The sequence below is a fragment of the Equus przewalskii genome, chromosome 3 (genome assembly GCF_037783145.1).
Source record: "Equus przewalskii isolate Varuska chromosome 3, EquPr2, whole genome shotgun sequence".
NCBI classification, from domain to species: domain Eukaryota; kingdom Metazoa; phylum Chordata; class Mammalia; order Perissodactyla; family Equidae; genus Equus; species Equus przewalskii.
In genome coordinates this window covers 81,234,956-81,253,084 of record NC_091833.1, presented here as the reverse complement: position 1 = coordinate 81,253,084, position 18,129 = coordinate 81,234,956, and the positions used below count along the sequence as shown (strand labels likewise).

Below are 18,129 nucleotides of genomic sequence, written 5' to 3'. Positions count from 1 at the left end.
CATTGAGGTCGTTAATTCAATTTACTTATGTTTATTAATTATTCTACAGTATTTGGTAGTATGAGTTAGATTTTGATAAAGGCAGATATTTGGGCAGCCAGGGGAGAAACAAACCCATAAAATCAGACAGGAAGATCCAAAACAAGGACGTCTTCAACTACTGGTTGAAAACCTATGGATATACTTCTGAAGACCCCAAAGGCATCACTCTATAGAGCACTGTGCAAGAATGGATGCTTAGAGCATTGGTGCTGAATTCTCAGAGAAGAAAATTTATTTAAAATGCTGTGAAAATATAGGAAAACTGAAAATACATTTATAATGATTTCGATCCCAGATGAAATTATTTTGATGGTTAAAGATTTGTCTAAAAAATAGTTTACTCAAAACTCCTTCCGTAAGAGTTTTAGAACAATGAAATTCAAATACCTCAGCTATTTTTAAAAATAGATTTTACTTGTTTTATTTCCCTTTTTTATGGCTTCCTGTTGCCAAGTCTTATTAGTGGCCATTTTAAGGTTACATGCTGTAGGTCTTAATATGAACCATAATAACTTATGCACTCATAATAAAAGCTTTAATGACATATCATGAAATAACTAAACTTATATCACTTCTAGAGCTGGTGTGTATAAGATTGTTACAGCTATCCTGGTTTTTACTGCATATAGGAGAGGTGTTATTTTATTCATTCTTATGTTCAATACAAAAATATGTGTTGAAAGTCTACTTTGTGCCTAGATACTGTTTTAGGCCTAGGCTGTATCAATGATCAAAAAGATAGAAATTCCTCCTCTGATGGAAGAATAAGAGGGAAGGAGAATAGGGATTGCTGAGACGAGGCTGTGTAGGGGGTGGAGTAATAGGTTGGAGAGGACATTGGGGGCCAGATATGAGTGGCACCGGTGGCTGTTACTACAATTAAGATGAGAGCCTTTGGAGAGTTTTAAATTGTGGAAATATCAGGATCCAACTTAGGTTTTAACAGGACTAGGTAATAGTATTGGACTAAGGTGATAGTGATAGAAGTGATGGCTAGTGGTAAGATTCTGGATATATTTTAAAGGCAGAACCAAAAGAATTTGCTGACTGACTATATGTGGGAATTGAGGGAAAGACAAGACCCCAGGATGACTCAAAGGCTTTTGGGCTGAGGATCTGGAAGGTTAGAGCTTCTGTCAACTGACAGGACTAATCTGTAGCAGAAGCAGGTTTGGGGGGAGTATCAGGAGCTCAGTTTTGCACGTTACCATGTGGAGATGGGCTGCCTAGGTGGCAGTCACTTGTATGAGTCTGGAGTTTTGGGAAGAGGTCTGAGCTGGAGGGCAGTTACATGGGGGTTCAGAACCTGTAGAATTTCTCTTTTGATGGTTTTGGTTTTCTCAGTAAAGTAGAAATAAAGTCATCAACAGGAAGGAAGTTGGGAGGGAGATATGGAAAGGTAGAAGAGAAGGTATGAAACAGTTGTCTATGAAAGTGGGATAGTAAAGAGGTTAGAAAGGCTATGTGATTGCAGTAGGCATCTATGGCCAACTCATGGTTCATGGTCAATAATTTAAAGTGATACTAATCAGGGATGGTATGTGTTTTTCTCCAGGCATTTTCAACCTGTAGGTATTAGAAGAGAGTATATTAGGATTTAGATATAACTTACTTGAATATAACTAGAGTAAGTTTTGCCAAGAAGGAAGTAAGAGAGGAGCTAAGGGGTAGAGAGAAGATACAAGGAAAGTGATAACAGTGCTCACCCAAAAATTTCAACTGAGTAAACAGGGAAGTGAAGCCATGCAAGAAGCGGGGGGACAGTGAAGATTGGGGTTCAGTTGCTTATTGGCCCCTGTGGGGTCAGATGATATTGAAGTTAGGTTAAAAGTGAATTATTTATTTTAAAGTGAAGTTTATTTTTATATGTTGAATCATATTTCAAATACATGTAAAGAGCTCTCTACTGAATGTGTCTAATGAATATTTTTAAATTAAATACAAATATTTGAATTTATTTGTTAACTTTAGTTTTTCTAAAATGAAATATTCCTTTAGTATTTTTTTAAGTATTTTTTTCCCCTAAATGACTTAAGTTCACATTTTTTATACCAGTCGTCTCCCATTCTTTCTCCCAACCCTCGCATTCTTTGGTAGGCTGCCAGATGCTGTGTGCCTTCTGCCAGCTTATTGTTCAAGTGTTCCCACCCTCTATCAGGGTCTTCTCGTAGCTGCTGAGGATACTCTGATTGGGCTTGGTAACCACTTGCTAAGCAGGGTTGCTTGAGTTTCTCAATCACTCAGACTCAAGTTTTTCATCCTTAAGTGGGGATAATAATATGTTCTTTGTTGTAAGGATTAAAATTAATGTATATTTATCCCCTCACAGAACTTGGCATGTCTTTATAGATGGTGGATATTGTTAGGTTCTTAGGTTTATAGAATTAATAATATTTTATTAGAGTTGAATAACCAAATCTCAAAAATATGCTATTCTGTCATTTCAATAACATATATTTTAGAAGTATCTGGGACTACCAATGACAAAATATAGTGTTAAAGATTACTATCGTTAACATTTTGATGTATGCTTATGCTTTATCAGCTTTAGCAATAGACTAAGACATATTGGGAACTCACCATGAGTATGGGTGAGATTTTTTTTTGGTTCCCAATAACATAGAGAGGAATGAATACAACTGCAACATTTTCACTACATTTTTGTTGTCTTAAACCAGTTTTGACCCTAAGCATCAGCAAAAGGTAATTCATTTGGATGTGTGGTCCCTTCAGGAAAAAGCTGAGAGGTAGTAAAGTTTTCAGTTTCTGAGTAGAGATTATATATATATATATATATATATATATATATATATATATATAAAATTTATATATGTACATACACACACACACACATATATATGTATGCTTTATTCTCACACGAGAGAATTGAAGAATCTCTTTATATTTAATGTATATTTGGAAATGCTAAGATTAGGTAACTTTTCTTAGTATAAAACAATGAATCTAAATACCACAGTCATATTTTATACCTCTGTCTTCTTTCAAAATAAACATGTTGTATATGAAAATTCTAATTTGACTCATCAGCAATGATATAACACATGTCACTCCTTGCTATGGAGGGTCCCTTCCTTCAGTCTGAGTCAGAGGCCGCTTCTGTGGTGTAGAACAGTACCTTTTGTTTCTGTTTCCACAGCATCAGCCATAGTGTCTGGTCTTGGGGTCATGTTTGATGAATGCCTTGAGACTGAGTGAGTTTGGATTAAGCACTCTTTTCTAAAGATGCATAAGGGCTATGTGCTTGAGTAGAGTTGACCTTTTCCCATTTAGGATCCTAAAAATGACAAAACTATCACCAAGATTTCTTTGTTGGTGGTAAAGTGAAAGATATTATGACTTAGTTTTTATATACCTATATAACACTTCCTCCCATGATAATAATCACCAATTATCAAAAGTAATTTTTTAATGTTTTTTTGTTTTTTTTCGAGGAAGGTTAGCCCTGAGCTAACATCCATCACCAATCCTCCTCTTTTTTGCCGAGGAAGACTGGCCCTGAACTAACATCTGTGCCCGTCTTCCTCTACTTTATGTGAGAGACAGCTGCCACAGCATAGCTTGACAAGCTGTACATAGGTCCGCACCCGGGATCCGAACCAGTGGACCCCAGACCGCTGAAGCAGAATGTGTGAACTTAACTGCTGTGTCACAGGGCTGGCCCCCAAAAGTAATTAAAATGTTTTTGGTGTTGTATTACTCTTACCTGGCCTCTTGTATATATTGAAAATATAGAATATGTACTTCCACTGGGGATTTAGTTCAAGAAGTTCAAATAACAAAAGATATTAAATAGCACACAGAACTCCAAAATGACTTTATTGGGCAAATCTGATTCCTCCCACACAGTGGAGATCGTTGAGGATTATGTGACTTTATTATCCAAGATCACAGTTTTCCCACTAAATAAATTTACCCTTGTCAGCACTGAAGCCCATATTAGATAATCTATGACTGTTCATATTTATCTTCTTTTCCTAAGATTATGTGGGGTGAAGAAAATGCTTTGTCCTTTTATAGATAGCAGGATAATAGTCACTAAGGGAGCCATACCAACATGTCACCTTGGCACCTGATGCAACAAGGAGATCAAATGATCTTACTGCCGTCCTTATTACGGATACAGATAAGGAATTGGTCTCCTTGAGGAAATAAGCCTCTTATAGTGAGAGTTGGACAAGTAGGTCAGGGATGACCCAGATTGGAAGAAGCCCTGGTTTTATCAGGCCTCACTGTGCTTCAGGGAGGGCTACCTGTGACACACGGGTCAAGGAGACTTTCATATCTTGAGTCTACCGTGAAATAGTTCCTATTCTTATTCTCAGAAACCTATAGCTATAAAATTTCTCTTGTATTTTTAATTGATCCTGATACATAACTTTCTTCCAAGGTTTGGAGCATGTAAGAACTTTGAGATTTTGTTAGTGTTTTCTCATCTTGGCTGAAAAGAACATTACAAGTCTGTCAAGGCCAGGACCCAGTGTTCTCCTTTGCTGAGCTTTTGGAAATGTTGGTTGCAACTGTATTAAATCTGCAGAAAGAATCCATCCTGAAGTCCTCATCACCACCGAGCTCCGGGGATTTTTGTGTAAACCACTAGATTTTCAGTATTGTAGTTAATTTTAGCCCTAGATGAGAGGGTCTGCTTGTATCGGCTGTCAGGCCATTAGTGCACAGCCTAGGTCTATACACTCAAAGGAGATGGGCTTCTGAAAAACAGGAGTGATATCTAGTAAACTGTCCACTCTTAATTTCAACTTTATGTTTTGAATTCAAGTTGCTTAGCATAGAGTAGTGGTTCTCAAAGTGTGGTCCCAGGGCCAGCAGCATCAGCACTACCTGGAAACTTGTTAGACATGCAGATTCTTGAGCCCCCCGCCCAGAGCTGCTGAATCACAAACTCAGGGGGTGTGATTTGGAACATTTTGATATATGCTGGAGTTTGACAGCCACAAACAGAGTATCTTAAAATGACTATATCTAAGAATGTTTTTCTCTTTTAGACTAGTGAACTCATGTGTATATTTCAAGTTGTTTGTTGGCTGGTGATGACCTCAGAAATTTTTAAATACTAACTAGGCCCAAGGGAATTCATTGCCCCGTATTTACCTATAGTAACCTTCCCTGCTACAAACATTTCATTAAGCATTCATTAAGGGAAACAGGGTTTTCGAGAACTGTCTGCTTTTAAGTACATTTGTGTACAAGAAGGAACATATAATATGTTATTTTAGGTACACTCTTTTATTGAAGGATTTTATTTTTTAATATCTTCTAGAAAAAATGTACTATAATTAGAAGTAATCTAGTTGTAAATTATCATATTTGATTATTTTAAATTTTACATATAAATAGCATTGTATAGTTGAAAAGGCATGACTTTGGAGTCAAAAATTATATGCCTTAAGTTATAAAACTTTCTTCGAACTTTTGTTTCTTCCTCTGAAAAACTGAAATGAAACTCCACACCAAGTTGTGAAGATTAAATTAAATGACATCTATGAAATGTATTTTGTAAACAGTAATCATCATGGAAGTGTTAGTACTTATTTTCTAAGCAGTGCTTGGTTTATATTTCTTAATTTCTGATCTTAATTGATTTTATGCCTAAAATTGGTAAACTTACAGATTTTAGAATTTTTAATTTTGGATTAATTATGGATTATGGATTTTTAATTATGGATTTTTCAGCTTATGTGAGTGCGTGGAATATTGGATCATGTGGCATCCTGCAGACCCAGTGCTTAGGGCAGCATTAGTGTGTTTCATAGCTATTAATTACAACTTCTTCCTTCAAAAACTTTAAATTAATTTTTAAACATTATGAATCAATACATGTTCATTATAACAAAGAAAATAAAGGAAAGCTAACAATCTCCTTCTATTCCTTTTTTATTCCCACGTTGAGATAACCAAGATTCATAGCTTCATCTGAACTATTCTATACTTTTATCCATGTCCTTGCAAATGTACATAAACATACATATATCCAGGCATTTTGTATTATTAAGTGAAGTAAGCCAAGGCCAGGCCAATTGTAGATTCAACAATGCAGTAAGCAAAGAACCTAGACCTATGAAACTGTGGTACAGGAAGACAGTCCTTAATTAGTGATCGGTAGACCCTGTGTGCTGATGTGGCCCCCCTTCCAGCCTAAGAATTTGAAAAGTCAGTGGGCTTGAGTTCCAGGATCTTGTGACCTGACAGGCTCCTTATCTCTGACAGCTGACAAAACTACTAAATGGTCACACAATCACGAGGAACTAGACAGGTGATGGGAGCTGCACCCACTCATATGTAGCCTAGATCTCGTGTATACCTTTGCACATCTTGCTTACTGTTTAGATAGTAAACCAAAGTGAAACTTTAAACCGTGTCCAAGTTGTCATTCTCACCATTCTTTGAACCCACATCAGTCGTTTTGATCTGTTTCTCATTCATTTTTACAAAAGTTGGATCAGTATATTTCTCCGTCATTCACTTTTTTTTTTTTTTGGCTTATAATACATAATAGTCATCAGTCCAGGTCAGTGGATGAGATATGTCCTTTTTAATCGATGCATAATATTCCATAATGTGGATATCTGTCCACCATGTAGTCATCTGTTCTCCAGTTGAAGGACTTTCATATTTCCAGGTTTTTGTTGTTACTACAAAAAAAATAAAAACCCCAACTACAACAAACATTTTTGTACATATACCCATACCTATAGGTAAGACTCCCAAAAATGGAATTGCTGTGTCAATAGTTATATGTATTTTTAATTTTAATAGATGTTGTCAAAAATATTGTCAAAAAATAGATTTTTTGTGGGGGAAAGATTGTAGCATTTCACACTCCCATTTTTAGAGTTTGTTTCTCCCCATCCTTACCAGTACTGACTATAATTTATTCATTTTAATTTTTATCAATCAAATGGATAAAAACTGTATCTCTATAATAGCTTTAACTTGCAACCCTCTGGTGACTAGTGAGGTTGACTATGTCTTCGTATTTATTGGTCCATTGAATTTCCTCTTCTGAGAATTGCTTATTCATATTCTTTGCCCAATTTTATTTGACTTTATTTTTTTCTTGTAAATTTGTATGAACACTTAAGATATTAGGAATATTAAGTGTTTGCCTGTCATTATGTGCTGAAATTGTCTCTTGATTTTCTTTATGACTTTTGTTATATAAGATAGATGATAGATAAATATTTAAATTGTCTTTTCTAACTTTTTTTTTTTTTTAAAGATTTTAGTTTTCCTTTTTATCCCCAAAGCCCCCTGGTATGGAGTTGTGTATTTTTAGTTGTGGGTCCTTCTAGCTGTGGCATGTGGGATGCTGCCTCAGCATGGCCTAATGAGCAGCGCCATGTCCGCACCCAGGATCTGAACCGGCAAAACCCCAGGCTGCCCAAGCAGAGTGCGTGAACTTAACCACTCGGCCACGGGGCCGACCCCTTTTCTCACTTCTCTTGCTTAGGAAAGTTTTGCCCACCTAACAATAATAAAAATATTATTCTAAGTTTTCTTCTAGTAAGTTTACTATAATTTTTACATTTAAGTTCTCAATCTATTTAGAGATTTTTTAATTAAAAATGTATTAAAATATGTATATATTTTTTCTTCTCCCCGAAGCCCACCAGTACGCAGTTGCATATGCTAGTTGTGGTCCTTCTGGTTGTGCTATGTGGGATGCCACCTCAGCATGGCCTGATGAGCGGTGCCATGTCTATGCCCAGGATCCGAACCAGTGAAACCCTGGGTCGCGGAAGTGGAGTGCGCAAACTTAACTACTCAGGCACTGGATCCGCCCCTTAAAATATTTTTGATTCATCTATACTTTTTAATGTGTAAAGTAGGAATTTAACTTTCTTGTTTTTGAGATGGATGACAATTTATTTCAGAGTTATAAACAAATTACTATTTTCCCACTGAATTGAAATTCTACTTTTGTTATATATTATCTTCCCATTTGTACAAGGATCTACTTTTGGGCCCTCTGCATTAGTTTCGTATTGCCGTATAACAAATTACCACAGATTTAGTGGCTTAAAACAACCCCAACTTATTAGTGTATAGTTCTGTAGATCAGAAGTTCAGGTAGAGGGTGACTGGGTTCTTTGCTCAGATTCTCAAAGCCTGAATCCAGGCTGAATCCAAAGCTGTAATCCAGGCTGAGTTCTTATCTGAAAACTCTGGGGAAGAAACCACTTCCAACCTAATTCAGGTTGTTTGCTGAATTCAGTTCCATGCAGCTGTAGGACCCAGGTCTCTTTCTTTGCTGAATGTAGGATGGAGGCCGCTTTCAACCCCTAGAGACCACCAGCAGCCATTCTTTTGAGTTGTAGTTAATTTGCTATATTTTATTGAGTTTTTCCATCAATATTCATAAGTGAAATTGGCTTCTAATTTTCTTGTGGCAATTATAAAGAAGTTTATACATATATGTTTTTAGTACCTATATATACTTATATGATTGTGATAAATGATTACTTGCAATGAAACATTTTTTTCCTACCATATAGTTGCCTTGCCATGAACTGAGATTATCACAAGTTGGGTTTATATAGCATTTGGTTTGTATTAATCTCATACCCAATCCCTCACTCCCAGTGTTAACATGTATCAAGAATCTTGATCTTTAAGTTCTGTAGTCATATTAATTAACTTTACAATGCTAGATAAAATGCTAATATCAGTTATTTAAAGCAAGGTGTCCAGAGTCAGGTGTCCTTTGATGCTGCATTTCTGGGTAACGTTGTGCTTCAAGTTACTGTGCTCAGCCCCAGCACATGCAGGCCTTTTCATGTAGTTAATCTTTAATGGTATTTTCCATCACTAACCAGCAGTGAGTTTGTTGTAATCCAAATTTCACAAAGTAATAGTTTGCTTTTAATCTGAAAGTAAAGTTAGGAGTGTAGACTTTAATAAAACTTAGATAAACTATAGGTTTTCTTTTTTACTGAAATACCAAATCTTCTCCGTTTAAGAACAGCAGCTCACTCAAGAGTTGAGTATCTAGATCTAGAGCATTCTTTCTGGTAATAATAATTGAACTTGAAGCACTTGGTTCTTTGTGTGTTTGAAAATATTTTTGTTGTTAATTCTCAAGGCAGAGTTCCAATCTGTGGCAGAGTATCAAGTCAAATAAAGCATGGGACGATTTAGTTTATTAGCAGATAACCATGCAACATCAGCTCTTTTGGAGTATGCTAAATCTTAGAATTATGAATGATGTTCTTGAAAAATCCTGAAAATATTTCACACTAACTATTCATTAGAGCTCTTGTCTACCAGGCTGCTCTGTTTACCCCTGGGAACAGTTGAGAGAGGGAATGGCTATCCTCAGCTAGTTGGTTGCCTGGCAGACTCTCCAGTTCAATGAAGAGCAAAGTTGCTAAAGCCAAAGTGTGATCAAGTGGTTGAATGTGAGTTACACACAATTTAAGAAATTAAACATAGGGGCTGGCCTGGTGGCACAGCAGTTAAGTGCGCACGTTCCACTTCAGCGGCCCGGGGTTCGCCGGTTCGGATCCCAGGTGCAGACATGGCACCGCTTGGCACACCATGCTGTGGTAGGCGTCCCACATATAAAGTAGAGGAAGATGGTACGGATGTTAGCTCACGGCCAGGCTTCCTCAGCGAAAAGAGGAGGATTGGTAGCAGTTAGCTCAGGGCTAATCTTCCTCAAAAAAAGAAAACACAAAAAGAAGAAATTAAACATAGATGAGTAATTGGCTATAGTATCAACACTGTGCATGCAAATTCTCAGTTAGTACTTGTGAATGCTTACTGTAGTTGAGAGAACATTTTCCAGATAATCACCACAGTTGTTAACTTTTACTTAGCACTTACTATGGTTCACACACTGTTCTAAGGGCTTTACATATATTAACTCACTCAATCCTCACAGCAACCCTTTGATCAAGGTTAGCTGACAAGTAAAGGTGCCAGGAATTGACATGAGCATCTAGCTCCAGAGTCTGTGCTTTTAATCACTGCTATCCTGCTTACTGATCTTATAAATCCAATGGGAAAGAAAATAGATTTTCTGAAAGAGCTTTTCAAGCCTGGAGGAGATTCCTTCTATCAATAAAGATAGAATGATGCATTCGCAAGTTGGAAGTGACTACTTCTGTTTTCTCAAAGTAGATCTTTTACTTCTGCTTCTAATGGAGGAAAGCCAGGCTGAGCCATGAAAGAGAAAATGGAGTGTTTTCATTTCCTTTTCCCTTACTACCTCTTTTCTGTAGAATTCAATGATTAACAGCTATTTGTTGATCATATAACTTTGGCGAAGCCTTAGACTCTGTGGAGTCTGGAAAGGACTTAGACAGGTTCCCTGACTTTGAAGAATGAAGGACCTGCAGGACACTACAGCAAGTGCAGTGACTGTGCCATGCTCAGGATTGTAGTGGGAGCAGAGTAGGGCATGCCTTACTGTATCTCCTGTGTGGGTCCTTCTCAATCATCCCCACTCCAAGGTCAAGCTAAATCATTCTAGAGGATGAATAGGGGCTAGTGTGATGAGTGGGTGATATGATCAACCAGCCTTCCAGAAAGAGAGGGCAGCATTTGCAAAGGTGCAGGGTATAAGCTATGCTTTGCAACCTCCCTGATAAGTCACCTGGGTACTAATTAAATTCCACATTCAGGGGCCCTATTCTAGATCTTCTGCATCAGAATCTCCAGGGGAGGGGCCTAGGGGACTGTGATTAATAGGGGCCCCAGGGAATTCTTATCAGGGGAGCTTGGGAAACACCAAACGAGTGGAATACAGTTTGTTGATGAACATAGTTGGAATGAATTTTGGAGAGAATGGTTGAGGATGAGATCAGATAGTATGAAGGTCATTTCATGTCATTTCTGTCTTTTGTGATTGTTTGGTTTTCTATTTGTATCCTACTTGATGCTGGTTATGTCTCAGGTATCAACAGATACGTTCAACGAGCATTTGCTTAGACTTGGACAACTTTATTTAATTTGAAAGCAATGTATTGAAAGTTTAGCCCTCTACCCATTTACAGAGTTTCCAACCTTGGCTTATTTATGACCTGAGAAACAGCCAAAGAGGAGAGTGGGGAATTGAATGAACATTGTTCGTCTGCAGTGTGCCACATGACTCGTAATGGTGTCTCATTTTGTTCATTAGCAGGCTGAGGCTCAGATGTTAATTACATAGGTCACATAGCTAATAAGTGATGCAACTGACATTCGAGCCTGGGTCTATAGATCAGGAGGAATTTGTTTGATTTGTCAAAAAATGGTGAGCAGAGTGCTCAATCACTCAATTAAAATAGATGAACTGGAAAATGCAGGATTTGGGCCATGAACTATAGTGAAAAAGCTTCTGAAATTTGTTACCATGTGAAAATATGTGCCCAGTACTGCTTATTTCTTTTTCTTTTTTTTTTTTTTAAAGATTGGCACCTGAGCTAACTATTGCCGATCTTTTTTTTTTCCTGCTTTTTCTCCCCACATCCCCCAAGTCCATAGTTGTATATTTTAGTTGTGGGTCCTTCTAGTTGTGGTATGTGGGATGCCGCCTCAACGTACCCTAATGAGCGGTGCCATGCCTGCACCCAGGATCCAAACTGGTGAGGATCCGAACTGGTGAAACCCTGGGCCGCCGAAGTGGAGGGCACGAACTTAACCACACAGCCACCGGGCCAGCCCCATGCTTATTTCTTTTTAAGGGAAGCTAATTATCAATACTTTATGTGAATTTATCTCTATTTTAAAATGTTGGTCCTATATTCAGAAAAATTAAAACAATGCATTTGCTAACACCATGATACAAAATACATCATTGGGTAGAATTTTGCTTAAGGGCTGCTGGTTTGTGACCTCTAGATTAGGTAATCTCTAAAGTCTAAGCTTTAAAATATCATGGTTCTTGCTGATTCTTGATGAGTTATGACTTACTCAGATTTTCTTTCATATTTTAAAGAAATTTCTCTGAATATTTATGTGACATATTATTAATCATAGAGTCTTCTTTTATATACTTTTAACTTTACTGGGGTAGATGGAGAAAGATTAAAAGACTACTTGCTCTTGACTGTGGTGGGAGAAGTGTTGCCCTCTCCCGAGCCTTCTAGTCTAACTGCTGTCTTTCAATGTCTTTCTGCCCTAAGAGGAGCAGAAAGTGGATCTATCCACCTCCATGTGTGCTTTCAACCCATTGTGGAGCCACAGGTAATCAGTGTCTTTCCAAAGTATGTAGCAATATATTAGTGGACCTTGAAGCCAATTCAGTGCATCTTGATCAGTATTAAAATGAGAGAGAGAGAAAGAGAGAGAGAATAGAGGAGAATAGAAAATGCATGCATTGCAAGTAGTAAGGGTAAGAATTGTTTTGTAGGACTTTTGTTTCAGCTATATACATATGTGTGTGTCTGTGTTCCAGGTTGCATCGTAGAATGTATTTCTCACTGGCAAACTGTTAAATTTTGAAAGCACTGAGTGGAGTGACTAAGTAGATCCTCGGTCATTCCTGCTTAATATAAGATGGTTTAAATTCTAAGCTGGAAGTTTGAAAGGATTCTTTACCACATGTTAATTACCTCCACACCTGATCTTTTTTCTTCAATCCCTTGAAAACACTAACAACTTCTCTGTCTGGTGTAGATCAGTCCTGTGATCCAATAATCACTTTTCAGGACAGAGTGGCAGTGCTGATGTGAGGGACAGTCATTACAAGAAGATAAGCCGCCTGGCCTGAGACTTGATGGCTGAGGGAGGATACTGAGAAGGGCAGTGAGCCAGCCCCAATTCTATTGTTACTAAAATTCCTTGAGAATGAAAAGGGGGAAGCGGGAGGGCAATATGTGAGTAAAAACAGCCCCTAATGTAAGTTTAAGGACATTGAAAAGGCACAGAGGAAGGTGGACCTAGGAATACTTTGGCTGTGAAATATTTTCCAGTCATTGATTTGTTTCTTTGGAACTGAGTGACTGGGGAAAGAAGATTCTTGAGTAGGTCCATGGAATGAAAAGCTGATTGTTTTTGTGAACCAGTAAGTATTTTTGCTAGTGTGAGGTTATTAGTTAGATACGCCACGAATTACCGGAATTTAACACCTCCCATGTGTCATATTTGTTTAATTATTTCTGTTTGCATTCTCAAGAAATAGTATTCTGAAATTTAAAAATTAAAGTAGAATCTGGATTGTTGTATGAGATTGTGGACACTAGAGGAATACACACTCCTATGTCTTAATAAGAATTTAACTGCAAGTGAAAATTTCCCATTTAAAGTTTTCAGAAATAATATAAAATCGTATTGATTTCAACCTTCTAAAAAACATAAGATTTGTCATAATGGCCACCTGATGTGCATGGGGTCAGACACTTGAAAAGCATTCAGTGCTTATGTTAAGTATTTTATATTATCTATTGATTCATTGGTAAAGCACTATCTTATGTCCTTATTCTGGGGGAGATTTCTAGATGTGTTATGAACTACTTTAATAACTCAAGCTGTCACTACTGGTTATAGGTTAAGAAGTTATTTTTCTATACTGAAGGGAAAACCAGGCTTTTCCAGAGGTAGACTTTTAAAAAATTATGTTGAAAAGATGCTGAGAATTCTTCTGGCCAGTCGATGTTCATTGAGTTAGCTCTCTATGAACAAATATTTTAGAGCAGACTCCAGAGGGCAGAGACCTGATAGGGATAGAACTTTCTTTTTCTTCTTTTCAGTAGAAAACTGATAGGACTGACTTTATGAATATTTTCTCTCACTGATAATAGAGGTTATATATTGTGGGTCCAATATCCAGGCACAAATGCACACACTTGGAGGCTATTGTATTCTTCCCATTAAAAGTGGCTTTCTGTTTTTATTTAATTGTTTTTATTATTTTGCTTTCGATCCTATAATTTTTAAAGATCTTATGGATTTTTAGAAGATTATTATTTGTGATTCAACTTATTTTCTGTAAATACAATGATAAAGTGATGCTGCATAACTGTAATCTGTTGGATTGCTTAAGGACCAATGAGTGTGTTAGCAAGAATGGATTATTAAAAATATTGATTCACTAGGATTACTAGAAAATGTTGGACCAAATCTTCCAGTACTACTAGGTAATGATTTATGATTTCAGATGCATGAAAGCTGGATACAATTTTAATGTCTTTAGGGGGTAAGTATTAATTTCTGATTAGTATAACACTTTAGAGAAAAGAATCGATAGACATGTTGTAAACTTAGAATGAAGCTTAGGAAAAGAGCAAGTTTAAAGAACTTTCCCAAACTGCCTCAGTGCCTTGATCATTATTTTGCACCTGGGATTACATTTGTACATTTCCATGCCTGTCACCTCCCCTAGACCCCGAGCTTCTGGAGAAGGGGATCTAGGTCTTAATCATCTCTGTATTCCTAGCCTAGGCTAGTGTCTAGCACATAACCTAGTTTTTCTGCAGATGAGGTCCTGGCCAAGATCAGAATCAGATTCATCTGGGGAGTTCTGTTAATAATTCAGATTATCAGGACACACCCACAGATTTACTACATATGAATTTCCAGAGGTGAGCTCCAATCTAAGATGATAAGTAACTGCAGTGGCGTTGATAAAGCAAGGATGGAAACCAAGGCCTCCAGACCTTGCCCTCCACACACTTGCTGATGTGCTTGTTACCTTCCAGATGAACTTTTATTGGGCATCTACTAAGTCCAGCTACTCTGGATACAAAGATAAATGAGGCACATTCACAGTTAGAAGCAGAAACTGTTGAGTTAGAAAGATTTGGTTTGAATCAGCCTCACCTACTTACTAACCATAGGAATTTCAGCAAGTTGCTTTACTGTAAGCCTGTTTCCTCTTTTGTAAAATAGAAACAATACCTGCATCATAAGATCGATGTAAGTATTAAATAAGATGATGGGTGTAAAGTGCTTTGCAAAATGCTCACAATATAGCATGCTCTTGAAAAGTGTTAGCTTTTTTTTTTAATTAATGAGCTCACTTTCTAGGTAGGGCTGAATTTCTTGGAAAATAAGGAAAACTTGGAAATAAGGAAAAGATTGTATAAGAGTTAGATTTCATTTTATAACAAACCACCCCAAAACTTGGTGATGTACCTTTTATTGACTCACGGTTTGGCTGGTTGATAATGGTTTGGCTGAGCTCAGTTGGGACAGCTCATCACTGTTCTAGGTTGTATCATCTGGGCACACTCCTGTGTTAGTGATCACCTGGCAGGCAGTGGCTTCACCCACATACAATCATGCATTGCTTAATGACAGGGATACGTTCTGGGAAATGCATTGTTAGGTGATTTCGTCATGATGTGAACATCATAGCGTGGACTTACACAAATATATGTGGTATAGCCTACTACACACCTAGGCTGTATGGTACTAATCTTATGGACCGCTGTCGTATATGTGTCTGTCATGACTGAAACATCATTATGCGGTGTATGACTATATTGACAAGAGCAATAGTGGTAAGTGGATCATGTGTACTCATCATCTAGTAGAATAGCCTGGGCTCAGGCATGTGGTAGTGGTCATAGTGTTCTCAAGAGCAGTGGGAGAGAGGGAGTCCCGTTAGCAAGCACTTTTCAAGCCTCTGCTTGTGTCACGTTTCCTAGTGTTTCATTAGCCAAAGTAGTGCAAGTGGCCCAGTGCAGATTCAATGGGTAGAGAAAGACTCTACCACTTGACGGGTAAAGCAGTGTGCATACAGAGATAGACAGAATTTGTGGCCCTTTTTGTAATCTGCACGGAATGAGTTTCATTGACTACTTACTCTATATCAGGCTTTATGCTGGGTGATTTACATGTTCCTTTAATCCTTACAACAATTTCCTGACATGTGAGCATTCCCATTTCAAAGATGAGAAAACTGACAATCAGATAACTTAAGAGACTTGTACACATTAGGCCCAAATTATTTGCTTTGTGTTACAGAGTGGCCTTTTAGGTGCTGTCTCTTGTTCCTTAGATAATCAGCTGATCAGTCCATGAGGCAGACAGTGTATGCTTTATTCAATAAAGCTTTAGTGAAAGTGGAGTTCTAAAGACTGATTTTACTTTGCCATTTATACCTTGAATCATTGGGTCATATATTTATTTGGTATAGAAAAAAATTTAAAATTTTACTATCCCTACTATCCTTTAAGACCTTCCAGAAGTTTATAGAGAGTGTTTAGTGTTGTTTGTTTGTTTTGCCAGATCACCTACATGACCTGGATCTCTCCGCATTTTGGACATGACTGAGGCTCTTCAGTGGGCCAGATATCATTGGCAGCGGTTAATCCACAGTACAAACGGGGACGACGATGAGAGGCCATACAACTATTCCTGTCTGCTTGCCTGTGGGGGCACGTCCTCTCAGACCCCCAGACCGGCAGGAAAGCACCGGCTGGTTGTTCCCCATCTCCAGCCCTTCAAGGAAGAGTATGAAAAGTTCTCTGGAACCTACACGAATAACCGAATACGAACGACAAAGTACACACTTCTGAATTTTGTGCCAAGAAATTTATTTGAACAATTTCACAGGTGCCCTTTTCTTTTTTTAAAAAAAAAAAATTTTAGAAAGTTCCTTGTCATTTTAGTTGATATATAAAATTTTTCATTTTCATAACATTGTATGTTACCTAAGCCTAAGAGTTGTGATATCATCTTTGACAATTCTGATAGGGTCTGTGGTGAAATGACCCCTTTACCTCCACATAGCACTTTATAATTGGTAAGATGCTCTCTCTTGACCAGAGAAGATACTGTTATCCTCATGTGATAGATTAGGAAACTAATTTTTACACTGTGGTTTAGCCAATGTCGTTCCAGTGGTAAGTAGTGGACCAGGGCCTATAGCCTTGAGTCTTCCCACTCTTGCTTTCATGTTCATTCCATTCAACCATGCTGAATTTTCATTTTAGCTTTTTCTTACTTGATAGTATGGGAAAATAGAGCTCTGAAGCCAGTGCAGATGTGGGATGTTATTAGGTGAAACAACATAATTCAGTTTAATATGTATTTGTTGAAGCTCTCATGAGTTTAGGCACTGAAGGAAATGCAAGTATAAGTTCCTCCTTTACTTATGGAGTTTGCTGTTTAGCAAGGGAGACAAGATGTGTATATAAACAATGAAAACACTTAGGGAATGTGATGAGTTTTATAAAGTACTACAAAGTAGGATGGAAGCCTCAAAAAGAGAAATAATACTACTAGCTGTAGCAACGGAAGGGGAAGTGGCATTTAAACTTAATTGTAGAGGGTTGGTGAGATTTTCAAAGCCGAGGTGTCAGCAAAGCACATCTGAGATGGGAGCAGGAATATGAGTAAAAGCAGAAAGGCAGCAGTTGCATAGAAGATTTGCTTGAAGCCTGGGAAGTAGTCTTCTCTAACACAAGTAGAGGCAAATTGAAGGTAGAGAGAACATTTAGGAAGATGCTGTATATATCCTGGTGAGTTGTAATGGAGGTCTGAATTTAGAACAATGTGGGAATGAAAAGAAGGATAACCTATTACTGATACTGTGGATTAAATGTGAGAAATAAAGTGCAAAGAGTAAAAAGATGATGTGAATATATTGCATTGTAATGACCAGGAAGAGTAACAGAAAAAGTAAAGGCAGGAATAAAAAGAACCTTGGCTGGAAGATTATTTTGTTTTTGTAAATGTTGTGTTTGAGATGGTAACGTGAGTATAGAGATTCTCAACATGCATTATTCATTCCACATATATTCATTCTTATTATTCATTCTGTATATATTCTGTATGCATTTATTCAACAGTGGATCTTTTTAAAGTACAGACATGAATTTGTTGAATTAATGGCTTAAATGCCACGAGTGGTTCTTTTATGGAGTTCCCAATCTAGTGCACTTGAGGGAATTAGAATCTGAAACTTGAACAGAGTCCTGGGCCAGCACTATAGATTTGGATACAATTCATATGAAAACAATTGAAGTCACAGAAATAGCAAAAAGGGTTAAGAAAAAATTTTCAGAGTGAGAGGAGTTGAAGGTGAGGAAGAAGTTGTGTGTAGATTATTTTGACAGGTTTCATGGTTAACGGGAAAAATATGTGATAAAAATTCAAGCTGCTATGCAAGATTGAGGTTTT

General features: G+C 37.4%; 1 protein-coding gene across 2 annotated transcripts in view; it reads left to right on the top strand.

Moving 5' to 3' along the window:
- ATP10D (ATPase phospholipid transporting 10D (putative)) overlaps positions 1-18,129 on the top strand; it is a 109,973-nt gene that overhangs the window by 18,214 nt on the left and 73,630 nt on the right. For both annotated transcript variants that reach the window (XR_011538760.1, XM_070615019.1), the window contains exon 2: positions 16,234-16,560. Coding sequence is in view for 1 of the 2 variants with exons in the window: in XM_070615019.1 (XP_070471120.1) it covers positions 16,271-16,560 (290 nt within the window). In the remaining variant the exon portion in view is untranslated. The remainder of the gene's footprint in view (positions 1-16,233; positions 16,561-18,129) is intronic.